Source organism: Schistocerca gregaria, chromosome 2 (genome assembly GCF_023897955.1).
Source record: "Schistocerca gregaria isolate iqSchGreg1 chromosome 2, iqSchGreg1.2, whole genome shotgun sequence".
NCBI classification, from domain to species: domain Eukaryota; kingdom Metazoa; phylum Arthropoda; class Insecta; order Orthoptera; family Acrididae; genus Schistocerca; species Schistocerca gregaria.
Genome location: NC_064921.1, coordinates 773,540,093 through 773,553,761, shown reverse-complemented (window position 1 = coordinate 773,553,761; position 13,669 = coordinate 773,540,093). Strand labels below are relative to the sequence as shown.

The 13,669-nt window shown below is 38.3% G+C and overlaps 1 protein-coding gene across 1 annotated transcript in view; it reads left to right on the top strand.

Moving 5' to 3' along the window:
* LOC126335007 (centrosomal protein of 162 kDa-like) overlaps positions 1-13,669 on the top strand; it is a 214,895-nt gene that overhangs the window by 30,856 nt on the left and 170,370 nt on the right. The window contains exons 4-6 of the mRNA XM_049997837.1: positions 724-2,079; positions 2,176-2,288; positions 7,046-7,213. Of these exons, the coding sequence (XP_049853794.1) occupies positions 724-2,079; positions 2,176-2,288; positions 7,046-7,213 (1,637 nt within the window). The remainder of the gene's footprint in view (positions 1-723; positions 2,080-2,175; positions 2,289-7,045; positions 7,214-13,669) is intronic.

The window sequence follows — 13,669 nt, the reverse complement described above, 5'->3', positions numbered from 1 at the left end:
CCTCATTCCACCAACACACTCTGCCTTTTTACTTCTCTCCTTTTCCGCAACCCCCCCCCCCCCCCCCCCCCCCCACTTCTCCCCTGCCCACCATCTACCCTCCCGACTGCACCTAGCTGCCTCACTGTCTCTCAACCTCATCCTTCCACACTCCCCAGCAGCATTTCACTCTTCCCCACCCCCTCCCTACCTCAACCTTCTCTTTACTCCCACCCAGTTGCTACTCCTATCATGCGCTGCTGCTGTTGCTCGCAGTGTGGCTTGATCTTCCAGAGGCTGCAGTCATGTGTGGGCTGGTTGCATGTGTGTGTGTGTGTGTGTGTGTGTGTGTGTGTGTGTGTGTGTGTGTGTGTGTGTGTTTTCGACAAACGCCATATTGGTCTGGTCAAAAGATCATGTTGTGACAGTCTTCCTGTTGTGGCTGTCTGTTACTCAGCATCACTGCTATATGGTGAGTAGTAATAATCCTTAAGTTTTGCAGATTAGTGTATTTTTGTGCTTATTTGTCTGTCTTCACAGGAATGATATGTGAAAATGTGTGTTTTTTTTATGCCCTTATGTTCCGCTAAAACTGCTCTCTAAAGAATGAATGTCTAGTAATTAGAAATATGTAACATGTAAACTACTGCTACAGCATTCAATATATCTTTAAGCTGCAGTCTCCACATACAGATTGCGAAGATAAATTTTTAAATGTACAATTTTTTTGTGATGCTTTTCCAGCTGGAATGGAAGACAGAAGTGTGGAAGAAATTTTGAAAGAGGCAGAAGAAGTTGTCCGTGAGAGTTCTCAGACATTTGAGCAGCTTGCTCATGCATCATCAAGAACTAGCTTCAAGTCTCTCACATCAGACTCAGAGAGTTGTGAAGTTGTGCCTTCAGATATTTCTTCGCCATCGAGTCACAGTGCTAGTAAGTCACGAGAACATTCTAAGAAAGTTTCTCAGATTCCCTCCAGTAAGAATACTTTTAATGAATTTAGACAGCCCTCTGTGATATCTTCAAAATCCTTTATGTCAGATATTTCTTCCTTATCTGAAAGTAATGAAAAAGTTGACAGCAGATTAAAGAAAACTGTTAGTATGCCTTCAGATGTACATTCTTCAGTTTCCCTTGGTCCCACCAAGGTAACTGGATTACCAGACAGATCTGATACTGAAAAATATGATGCCTTAAAGCGGACCACAGTTTCTTCTAGTTTTGGTACAAGTGAAAAAAACTTACCTGTTACAGCTTTACTACATTATGACAAATTCAATAGCCATGCTGCAGGTGTTGATAAAAGTGAGGATTTTAGGAAAGAAGAGCCTGCAATTACACAAGAAAAATCTCTTATTGACACTGGTCAAAGTGCCACAGGGAAACTGTCACCACAGGGCAAGAAAATCGATAGAAGTGTCAGTTTCCAAAGTATGTCGTCACACCGTGAAAAACCTGGAGCAAAAAAATGGCATAAAAGTAACGAAAAAGACAGTGATAAGCCAAGTGCAAAAAAATCATTCGGTTTTCATCAGAATAGAAATGCTGGCCAAAGTAGTTCAAAATCTTTTGTTTCTTCAGGTGCTAAGCGGAACAGTACTGCAAAATCCAGTGAAAGCAGAGATTTCACAAAAGAGATGAGAGAGGAAAGTATTCACAAGAGCATCACTGTTAGTAGAGTAATGCCACGTGAAAAGGATGTTGATCCATCCGCAGCAGGTTCTAGAGGCAAGCAGCTGAAAAGGGAGAGCAGTGCCAGTAGTGTATCAGATAAAATAAGGCAAATAGTGAATGATGTGGTGCGCACCGAGGTGGAGACTGCAGTGAGTGAGGTGAATACAAAAGTTCCAGGAAAGGGCAGTGAAAGTAATGCCAGCAATGGTGCCAGCAGCTGGAGAACAGAGTACATCCGTGGACTGGAGAGGAAGTACTTGTCAGATGTCTCAGAAGAGAGTACAATATCACAGCCGTCGGAACAGGACAAGAGGCCTACCCAGGGTGCGAAAGTGACAGACGAATCTCTCAGGAAAGAGACACTGATGCTCCTCACACTAGAGAAACAGCTTCAGGAGGAGAAGGAAAAGTGTCAAAGGCTACAAGGTTAGTGTATGAGTACTTGTGCCATGAATGTGATATCTAAGTGTAAATATGGAACAATCAACTACTTTATTATGTATATTATTTTTTTCCTTTCAGCTGAGTTGGCTTCAGGGGAGAAAGAGCACAAGAAACAATTAAGTGCAATGACAAAACAATACGAGAAGGAAGTTCTGGAATTGAAAAAGGAAATATGCGTCCTGCGAGCAAAGGTCAGTTGCAGCTTTTATATATATTTTTAAATTTTTTTAAATAACTAATGACATCTTAAGAAACTTCTATTTCAAATTAGCCACAGATTTAGCCTCAGGATTATTATCAAGTCTCATGATATCTATTTGCAATCATTGTAGGACACAGTGATAGTTCATCTCTGTTGGTAACTTGGAACAACAAATCTGTGATGCCCACTTATTAAAATACGCAAAAATAAATATTTATCACAAGATGAAGAAATTTATTTTATTCCAATTTAAAAAAAAAAAAAAAAAAACCTGGAAGCTGGTACTTAAACTTAGTTGCCCTGACAAACATTGTCTCAGGCTCTTGATTGCTGTAGATCTGTATTATGCGATTAACACTTTTGGTTATGTAGGGACCCATCCAAATCATTACACTCAGAGTTTCATCAGTCCCCTAGAAATTAGAACTACTTAAACCTAACTAACCTAAGGACATCACACACATCCATGCCCAAGGCAGGATTTGAACCTGCGACCGTAGCGGTCACGCGGTTCCAGACTGAAGCACCTAGAACCACTCGGCCACAGCGGCTGGCAATGAATTTTTCAATAAAGGCCACAAGGCATGGGAATTGTCCATTCTCAGCTAATGCCCTATATGTAAGTATATCAAAGTTGATGGGATGTTATACACTAACCTTTCTTGTGTTCTTTAAGTGTGATGGATTTATATGTCAGGTATGACAAAGATGCCTAAAATGGTATTTAAAGCCTCAGTGTACTATTATATAATATGCATAATGTGGTCCCTCTTTTCTAGGTTTAAGTTATTTTACATGTTTTAATTCATGTTTCCTTTCTTATGAGTAAGAAATTACATGTACAAAGAGACAAAATGTTTGAGATAGGAAATCAACAGAGCAAAGAACAATAATAACCAGAAACATGGTGCAGACTGTATCATAACAGCTTTTGTAAAAATATAAATGTGATGAAACAATGTAAAATCATCCATTCCTCATATGATTACAATTGAGATTGATATTCTTATGGTTCATTGCTAATTCATATGACTGTGTTCAAATTGAAAACATGATATAAAAGCAAAGTACTGCTGAGAGTCATGTGCATTATGTAGATGTCCTGAGCCATGTTTCATTTTTAAATAATTAGTAAAAATGCCAATGAACATTATAATAATTGAACCTCTCATGGAAGGAATTTTTGACTTTTTTCACAGACAATCAGTGAGCCAATTTTTCTCTGCAAAACAATATCTGCATCTTTTCCAGATTAAATTAAAGGAGTCTGATAGTTTCTCTACAAGCAACACAAAAGATTATTTATTTCGTAATTTCAAAGAATGCCCATAAGCCAAGGCTACTCAAACTTTGGCTTGGAGTTGACTTATTGCGAATAAAGGATAATAACTTCCATAAGTCAGTGTACAAAATACAGAGTGAAAGCATTTATTAGTATTCAGACTTGAAAAATATTTTTTAATCCATTGAGTTTTAATTTAGCTGGAGAACATAATTTATTGTAAAAAAGTTTTGTGTTTCACACAGGAAGCCAATATAACTACATAAAATACCTACAGTCTTGCACCAAGTGGAATATTTAAGAAGTGATATAGAAGTGTATTTTATTTTAATTTAGTGATAGTTACACATCTGTTCCTCTATAGGACAACTTGGCAATGTCAGATTATCAGATACTAGAACTGCATGGCAACATAAACCCTCACTACACTGTAACTTGGTGTGTAAGTGTATTAATCTAGTTGTAGGTTAAAGCTCCTCAGTGACACACAGAAATGAAATCTCATATCTTGAAAGTACTGTAGATGGTAGCCTCGCATTTCAGTAACAGATGCAACACGAGTGATTTGGAGTTGCCTTATAGGCACATTTATTCCTGTTAAACCACATTTCAATGATGACTAGTTTACTTAAAACTTCCTCGCTGATAGGCCATGGTCGATGTATAAAACTCTCTTCCCTTACGTTTTGTCCACGACTGCGACAGACATCCTCAGAGGTAAAGCGGCGAACTGCAAAGAGAACTCGAGGAAGCACCGATTATATAGGCAGTGCAGAGGGCACCACTGTCCATTGCGTGAAGTAAGCTATGAGTCTCTCCCCTTTCCTGTTAAAATTATTATGGTGTTTATCAATCTCGACAGTCCCTCTATACATGCGCACATAATAATGCGAGGTTTTAGATATGACGCTCGTCTTGCTGAATTTTATTTTGTGATTGCCTCCATGGTAAACATGCTCTGCTACGCCCTATTTATCCATGTGACCCAGGTGGCAATTCGCGTTATGTTCAACAAGTCGTGTGCTAACACTTCTCTTTGTGGTGATGATATAAACCTGTCCGCAACTACAAGGAATTGTTTATACCCTCGGTGTAGCCAACAGTTGTCGTGCATGCTTTGCTGATCTCATATATTATTTCATTTTCCTGGTAGGTCTGAAAATAATTTTCACCCCATACTTGCTTAACACTTTCCCAATGCAATCTGTGACCTTATTAATGAATCGAAGAAAAACCTGGCCGTTGGGTGGCTGTTGTTCGTCGTGGGTCCTGATTCTCTGCCCAAAGCGAAGTACTCGATCTATCTCATTGCTGGAATAGCCATTCTTCAGTTTCATATTTTAAATAAACAGGTTCATAAATTTTGTGCACCCTGTCTACTAAGGTTATTATTACCTCTCTTTTTGTCTAGAGTGGTGGTTTGAATCTTTATGCAGATAATGATCAGTTTGTGTGGCCTTTCTATATGCCTTATTGCCCAACGTTCCATCCTGTTATGTAATCACACAACATCCAGAAAATTCAGTTGCCTGCTGCTCTCTGTCTCCATAGTGAGTTGGATTTTTGGATTAATGTTGTTTAGGCGTATCAGGAAGGCATCCAACTCCTCTGTTCCGTGTGTTCGTACTACGAAAGTGTCATCGACATAGTGATACCATCTGGCTGGTCTCTTACTGGTAGTCTGCAACAGCTTTTGTTCAAAAGTCTCCATAAACAAGTTAGCTGCAGCAGGCCTAAGCAGACTGCCCACCCTGTTGATCTGTTCATAAAAGGCAGAGATTTATACTTATCATGAAAGTGATTCTTTTTATAAAGTACAGTCAGAATAGATAATGAAACAAAAATATTATTTTGTTTTGAAAGTAGGTTGTGTTGAGGCAGTGCCAGAATAATGCCACAATATCGATAGGAAAAATATCCACTATGCTTGCGATAGCTTCGTTTACCGGAATCATAGTAAATAATGACACAATATCAAAACTAATGAGGATATTATCCGGGCCCATGCTCATTTCCTTTAACTTGCCAATGAAATTAGCTGAATTTGTAATATGAAGCCCCAAGACATTAGGTAGTAATAATTCACTTTAATATAAATATATACAATATAAATCTAATTGTAAATCTCATATTTTCCACTCATTCCCAGTGAGCATGACCTGGCTTCAACCCCCTCGTATATAATTCCCAAGGATTTTCTTACTGAATCTAGGTTGTACTAGATCACAAGTGGTTAGCACACTGGGTGTGCATTTGAGAGGAGCATGGTTAAAATAAGTGCCCATCAGTGAACTCTAGCTTTTTCTCTGTTTTCTGTAAAGCAATTAAGGTGAATTCCAGAATGGTTTCTTTTAAAAGGACCATTTATCTTTTCCGTCTTCACTCTTTCCAAGCTTGTGATCTGCTTGTAATGACGTCACAGTAAATTGTACATTAAGCTATAATCTTTGTTTTCCCTTGGACTTTATTGTGGGTATGTTATAGGCACTGGCAAATTGATTGTGAAAGGTTGTGAAAGATCAAGATCCTGCTTAAAATGCTGTATTACAGTCCACAGTCACACAACAGAATTTTACAAGACAAGGGATAAACACAACAAACGGTAGATATAAGATTTTAAATTGCATTTTCATGTCTTGTATGGAATCCTGAAAAACATGTTTGAAACTTCACAATCAGAAGTCTTAAAAAAAATCTCCTGAAACAAGTTACACATCCAAATAATATCAAGCCTTTGATTTTCCTAATGCAGTAGATTGTGTGTTATATAATATATGCAGACAATACAGTTTTAAAGGCAGAGAGTTCTACTTATCATGAAAGTGATTCTTTTTATGAAGCACAGTCAGAATAGATAATGAAACAAAAATATGATTTTACCTTATAGGGCATAGTTTTGTGAAGTCTGTTACATGTTGAATTGGGATATTTACAATGCATGATAAAATGTATAACTGAGGATGGAGAATCATTACTTGCCACAAAGAGGTGTTGAGCGCGCGCGAAAATACAAACCAAAAACCCAAAAACAACGCTGCTCTATCTGACTCAAAATATTTCACAAGTCTCTCCATTGTGCAGTGCCTCTTCTGTTTGAAATAAGACATACCAGCTTTCTGTTTTATGTGAGCTGATGAATTTTTACAAATATTTGTTTTGTAGTTGATAGGAAAAGCAGTGCTCTCAATGTAGTGAATGATTTTTAACAAAAAAACAGTCCTAGATTTCCATTCATATAGCTTTTTTGTGATTAATACTGTTTGTGTGGAATTACACTGATGGTCATTATTATACTGAATTAATCTGAGAGATCAAGCCATTATGAAGCACTCTTTGATCACGTTTATTTGTACATACATCTAATACAGTGATACATATTAGACAACTATTGCATTCTATGAGAATTTCTCTTTATTTTACTAGAAAGATTGACATTGTAATAAGGCAACTTGAACTGCTTACAGATATCAGGGATGGAGGCTGCATCTCCTGCTCCCAACTCTGAGCAGAGTGTGCAGAGAGCAGATGTGAGGGTGGCATTGATGGAGGAGGAAATGCAGCGCCAGGAGCAAATAATCGTCAACTATCAGCGTGACAATGAGCGCCTCTGCCAGGAGCTCAAGCAGCTGCAGGTCTGTCTGTGTGACCGCATCACATTCTCATTTCTTTTTATCATTATGTTTCTTATACTCTCTTATCTCCAGCTGAAACTTTGGTGAGCAGTCAGCAGCTATAGTGTTACATTTATTGCTGTGTCTCAGCATAAGATAAATGGCATGACTGGTAATAGTTGTTGCCACGGAATTACAAGAGGTGGTGTATATTACACTAAAGCAGTAGCTCTCCTTGCACATGTAATATTGCAATGTGTAGACACTGTTATTTGAGATGGTGCACAGGTTATCACTTGTCTGAAACAGGAATCTCACCATGTGTGCAGTCACATAAATCAACTATCTTTATTGTATATGTCTGCATTCCATGTAGGACACGCTTGTACAGTGTACAACCAGTACTATGACTCTTGGAAGTTTGGTGTCAGGTTTTATGTTGTAACTTGCAGGTAAGGCATTTTCACAAAGACAGTTGGTCATGTAAGAAGACAGTAATTGTCAGTTGCACTATAGGCTAAACATTTTGCACCAAGATTTGAAAGTAGTAAAATCCAACAGTGCTCAATGGCTAGTTGACCCTTGAAGTTGTTTCACCACGTTTCTACACTGACTGAGCAAGACGACGGGCCATGGTGCGGATTCCGGCCCACGTTTCGATCCCAACAGGCCTGATGTTGTCTGCTGGCAGGACAAAGCCGTGTGTGCCTGTATCTGGCAGCTCCACTGTGTAGGCATACTTAGCACCTGCTACACCTTTCGCCCAGTCATCGGAACTTCCTGTGAACATTCAAAAAAAGTAATGTATTTATTAAGACATTACTTGAACACTTTTGACAAGAACAGAGGCTGTGAATAAAAATTGAAGTGACAGACTGTACTTTAAACTGTAGGAATTAAATGTGATGTGAATAATTCATTTGTAATTTGCAGGAACTCTGCACCAATGAAACACTGTGGAATGTGTCTTCACATATTTAAAGGAAAAATATTGGAAATAATAATACATCGAATAATTGTAAAACGGCAACATAAAAAACATATCGAGTATGATTTTTCGTTTATCGGTGTTAAACAGTAAGAAATTGTTGGGCGACTTCAGTTCATCAAAATTAACCTCCTCTCCAGTTTTTTTCTGAAATATAATAAGGTTTTTTGCATCTAAAAGAACCTCGTCTTTGCAAAAGATAAAAAAAAAATTGCTGTGATTTTGATTATGCATTAAACTTTTAAGTCCATCTACAAAATTTTGGAGGAACCAATTATTAGACCACACAACGGTAGATGTGTTCTGCTACCAACAAGACTTGTCACTGATCTCTGTTGGATTCAAATCAGTATTTGTGTGGTCTGCCTCGCTGTGATTTCAGCAAAGCAGCAGAAATGTGATGATAGTATATCCCAATCAGTAACTCTCAAGAGAATGCAAACAGTAACTTAACTTCCACATTGATGGCTCTTCACCAGCTTAATCCAGAAACTTTGTGTGCAACAGTGAACTTGTCCTGCATGCAACTCTCCTCTAAATATCCAGGTCATATAATACCATCCAGAGAATTCAATTGGAAACTGTTAAAGAAGAACAAGCTTTGAAGTCTAACAATGGAAAATCCAGGATAGAATAATGAAAAATGTTATGAAAAGGAACAGATATTTGAAAGTTGTGCAGCGTTGGTTGAATTTAGTGAAACTAACTTCTAATTGTTGTTGTTTATAGGTCCCCTAACTCTGACTTCAGAGCATTTCTGCTCAAGCTCGAGAGGGTTCTTGATTCACTTTGTAGGAAGTACCAGAAAGTAGTTATATGTGGTGACTTCAATATTAATTTTGTATATGATTGTGCTAGAAAGAGGATGTTGGTAGATCTCCTAAATTCATATGGTCTGATGCGAACTGTATTTTTACCAACTCGGATGCAGGGGAACAGTAGCACAGTCATAGACAATATATTTATTCATTCTTCATTACTAGATGGGCATTCTGTTAGTAAAAGTGTGAATGGCCTTTCAGACCATGATGCACAAATTTTAACACTAAAAGGCTTTTCTACTCAAACCTGTGTCATTTTTAATTACAAACTATGTAGAAAAATTAATCCAACAACAATAGACAGTTTTTTTTCCCCCTCTCTCAAGGAACAAGAGTGGCAGGATGTTTATAGTGCCGATAACATAGATGATAAATACAATGCTTTCCATAACACATTTCTCATGCTCTTTGAGAGTTGCTTTCCATTAGAACATTCTAAACGGGATACTAGCAGTAATGGGCAGCCCGGGTGGCTGACTAGTGTTATAAGGATATCATGTAGAACAAAGTGGAAATCATATCAAAATGTTAGAAGTAGTCACAATCAAGCTACAGTAGCCCATTAATAACAAACAGTATTGTAAGGTGCTTAAAAATGTTATTAGGAAGGCAAAGAGTATGTGGTATGCAAATAGAATAGCTAATTCACAGGTTAAAGTTAAAACCGTACAGTCAGTAGTGAAGGGAATACTAGTCAGCAGCACAACGTCGGCGATATAAAGTCAGTTCATAGTACAAATATTTCTGTTACTGATAAATCAGATATACGCACAGCATTCAACAATCATTTTATGAACATTGGTGCTGAATTAAATAAAAATTTAGTTTCTGCAGGAAATCGTATAACTTTCTTGGCAAATGCCTTTCTGAGATTGATGTCTGAAATACTCCTCTGTGATACAGACAAGAGGGAGATTAAGTCAGTAATCAAATCACTGAAGACTAAGGACTCAGATGATTATGACGGAGTGTCTACCAGAATATTAAACTACTGTGCTGCACATGTTAGCCCTGTATTTAGACATATTTGTAATTTTTCGCTTAGGAATGGTCAGTTTCCTGAGCGATTAAAGTACTCAGTAGTAAAGCCACTTTATAAAAAGGGAGAAAGGCATCATGTAATTTTAGACCAATTTCTACGCCATCAGTGTTTTCAAAAGTTATTGAAAAGGCCGTGTATGTAAGGATAATTGATAATTTTATATCATACGATTTGCTATCAAACATACAGTTCGGCTTTAGAAGTTGTTCAACAACTGAAAATGCTATATTCTTTATTCTCTGTGAGGTACTGAATGGGCTAAACAAAAAGTTTCGAACACTTGGCGTATTTTTTTGATTTAACTAAGGCATTTGATTGTGTTAATCACAAAATATTGCTCCAGAAGTTAGACCATTACGGAATACGGGGAGTAGCTCACAGTTGGTTCACCTCTTACTTAAACAACAGGCAGGAAAGTCATTTTTCACAATGCTGATAATGGCTGTGATGTGGGATCTGAGTGGGGTACTGTCAAGTGGGGGAGGGGTGCCCCAGGGATCAGTGTTGGGTACTGTCAAGTGGGGGAGAGGGGGAGGGGGTGCCCCAGGGATCAGTGTTGGGGCTGCTCCTGTTCCTTATTTATATAAATGATATGCCTTCTAGTATTATGGGTAACTAAAATATTTCTGTTTGCTGATGACACTAGCTTGGTAGTAAAGAATGTTGTGTGCAACATTGGCTCGGTTTCAAATAGTGCAGTACATGACCTCAGTTCGTGGCTTTTAGAAAATAAACCAACGTTAAATCACAGTAAGACGCAGTTTTTACAGTTTCAAACAATTCAACAAAACCAGATGTTTTAATTTCACAGTACAGGCATATGATTAGTGAAACTGAACAGTTCAAATTTCTAGGTGTTCAGATAGATAGTAAGCTGTCGTGGAAAGCCCACGTTTAGGATCTTGTTCAAAGACTTAATACTGCCATTTTTACTATCTGAATGGTATCAAAAGTGAGTGATACTTCAACATGAAAATTTGTCTACTTTGCTTATTTTCATTCACTTATGTCGTATGGTATTATATTTTGGAGTAACTCTTCCCGTTCTACAAGGATATTTTTGGCTCAGAACTAACTGATGATGGTCGAAGTAGAGCGGATATAAAATGTAGACTGGCAATGGCAAGGAAAGCGTTTCTGAAGAAGAAAAATTTGTTAACATCGAGAGTAGATTTAAATGTCAGGAAGTCGTTTCTGAAAGTATTTGTATGGAGTGTAGCCGTGTATGGAAGTGAAACGTGGACAATAAATAGTTTCGACAAGAAGAGAATAGGAGCTTTCGAAATGTGGTGCTACAGAAGAATGCTGAAGATTAGATGTGTAGATCACATAACTAATGAGGAGGTATTGAATAGAATTGGGGAGAGGAGGAGCTTGTAGCACAACTTGATTAGAAGAAGGGATCAGTTGGTAGGACATGTTCTGAGGCATCAAGGGATCACCAATTTAGTATTGGAGGGCATCATAGAGGGTAAAAATCGTAGAGGGAGACCAAGAGATGAATACACTAAACAGATTCAGAAGAATGTAGGCTGCAGTAGGTACTGGGAGATGAAGAAGCTTGCAGAGGATAGAGTAGCATGGAGAGCTGCATCAAACCAGTCACAGGACTGAAGACCACAACAACAACAACAACGAGTCTGGGTATTTTGACATTGGCCTCTCAATATGTATATTCCTTTTTGTCATTTCTTGTTACCAGTATTAGTTTATTCCGAAGAATAAGCGTTTTTCACTCGGTTAATACTCGGCAGAAATCAAATCTGCATTTGGATCAGACTTCCTTAACTCTTGTGCAAAAAGTTGTGCAGTATACTGCTGCATCCATTTTCAATAAGCTGCCACTCGAATTCAAAAATCTTAGCAGTAATCCACACACTTTCAAATCTAAACTGAAGAGTTTCCTCATGGCTCACTCCTTCTATTCTGTCAAGTAGTTCCTTGATAAATTAGGCTGATTCTTATTGCGTTGCTGATAGTGTTTACTTAAACTTATGGACTGACTTTTTTTCAGGTTCATGAACATTTATTTTTATCTGTTATTACTTTTATGTTGTAATACCATGTACTGACACGTTCCATGACCTCTGAGATTTGCTCATTAATTTGGTCCTACGGAACTTGACGTGTAAATAAAATAAATAGTAAAGACTGTGGCCTGTTGCATGCCTGAAGCCTATCATCCCTGCTTTTCCACCTATTATCCTGCATGGATGCTTGGTTCTACAGTGATATATGCTAACAAAATGTTTTCAAGCTTCCAGCTGTGTTAAGTAGTTAAAAACACACATGCCTTTGGTTGAGCGCTCCTTTGTCACCGTCAAGTGGTGACTTTCATGTGTTTTCCCTCCTTAAATAGCCACACTACTGCCTGTCACATCACTTATGCCCATGCCAGCATCACAGAAAGTAGTTTTTTCATTGTAAGAACACCTCACCTATTTCAGTCTTCTGATGACTGGGTTCCAGGCTGTGCTTAGCTGCAAATGCCATCTTTGTTGAAAGTGTTTTCAACCTTTTATCACCATCACTTCATTTGAAAGTATTCCTGAACATATATGTGTTTAATAATAGAAGTCATGTGGAATGCAACTCTGTGTACAGTTTCCAGATCATGTTCTGCTACTGCTGATTTCTCAAGATACCATAGGCAGAAACACTTCTCACGTTCTGCACGGTGTTGTTGAATAGAGTGTGCAGTCTGTCTGTTATTAAACTGTCACTACCCACACAGTACTTTGTATATCCTTGGCATTCTTAGCCTACAACATCTTTCACAGGCCTCATGAGTAGTTGAATGTTTGTTGGAGGCCCGAAGACTGAATCAATTTTACACCTCTTTAGGAGCCAGCTAATCTTTCCTGCTACCAAGCCACATAATGACAAAAACGCAAGTTCTTGTTTCGTCCTGGAGGGCCTTCTGCTTATGAGCCCTTCAGTGAAATGGCTTTTGAAATTTGTCGGTTGTTGTAGCTGTTTTCTTTCAACACATTCTATGAGTGGGTCAGTTCTTTATGCAGATTTTCAGCATCTGAAACAGATTCTTTGCAATTCACCAAGGTACGAAGAGTAGAGCATTTCTCTACTGGGTGAGGGTAGCTGATAGGCTGCAGACACTGGTCTGTCTGTGTGGGTGAGTTTTCAGTAAACACTGTGGCTGAGATATTGTTTTGCTTTTGAGGGAACAGCAAGACACCTTCATCATGAACTTGATGTCATCAACAAACTCTCCCAGTTTTTCTCATCCAAGGGAACAGACAACAAATGTGTTGTCAGTGTAACGATAAAAGCAATCAAGCTTCACTGGAGCCATGGCTCAGTGGTATCCTCAGAGTACTCCATAATCACATTGGCTATAATTGGAGCTAATGGGTGTCCTATCACAGTGCCATGCATCTGGTTGAAATGTTCTCCAGCATACAAAAAGATATGATAGTGCAGGAGTGTGCTTGAATAAATTCTCAACAGCATCAGCAAAAAAACTTAGAGAGCAGATGAATTGAATCTTTTGCACTTCAAGGATGTCACCTTGGATATGGCTCCTGTGAAGTCTTGTTGCTTTTACCATTCCTTCAACAGCACACTAGTTGTCTAGCCTCACAGATGTGACATGCTAGGAGAGTTCT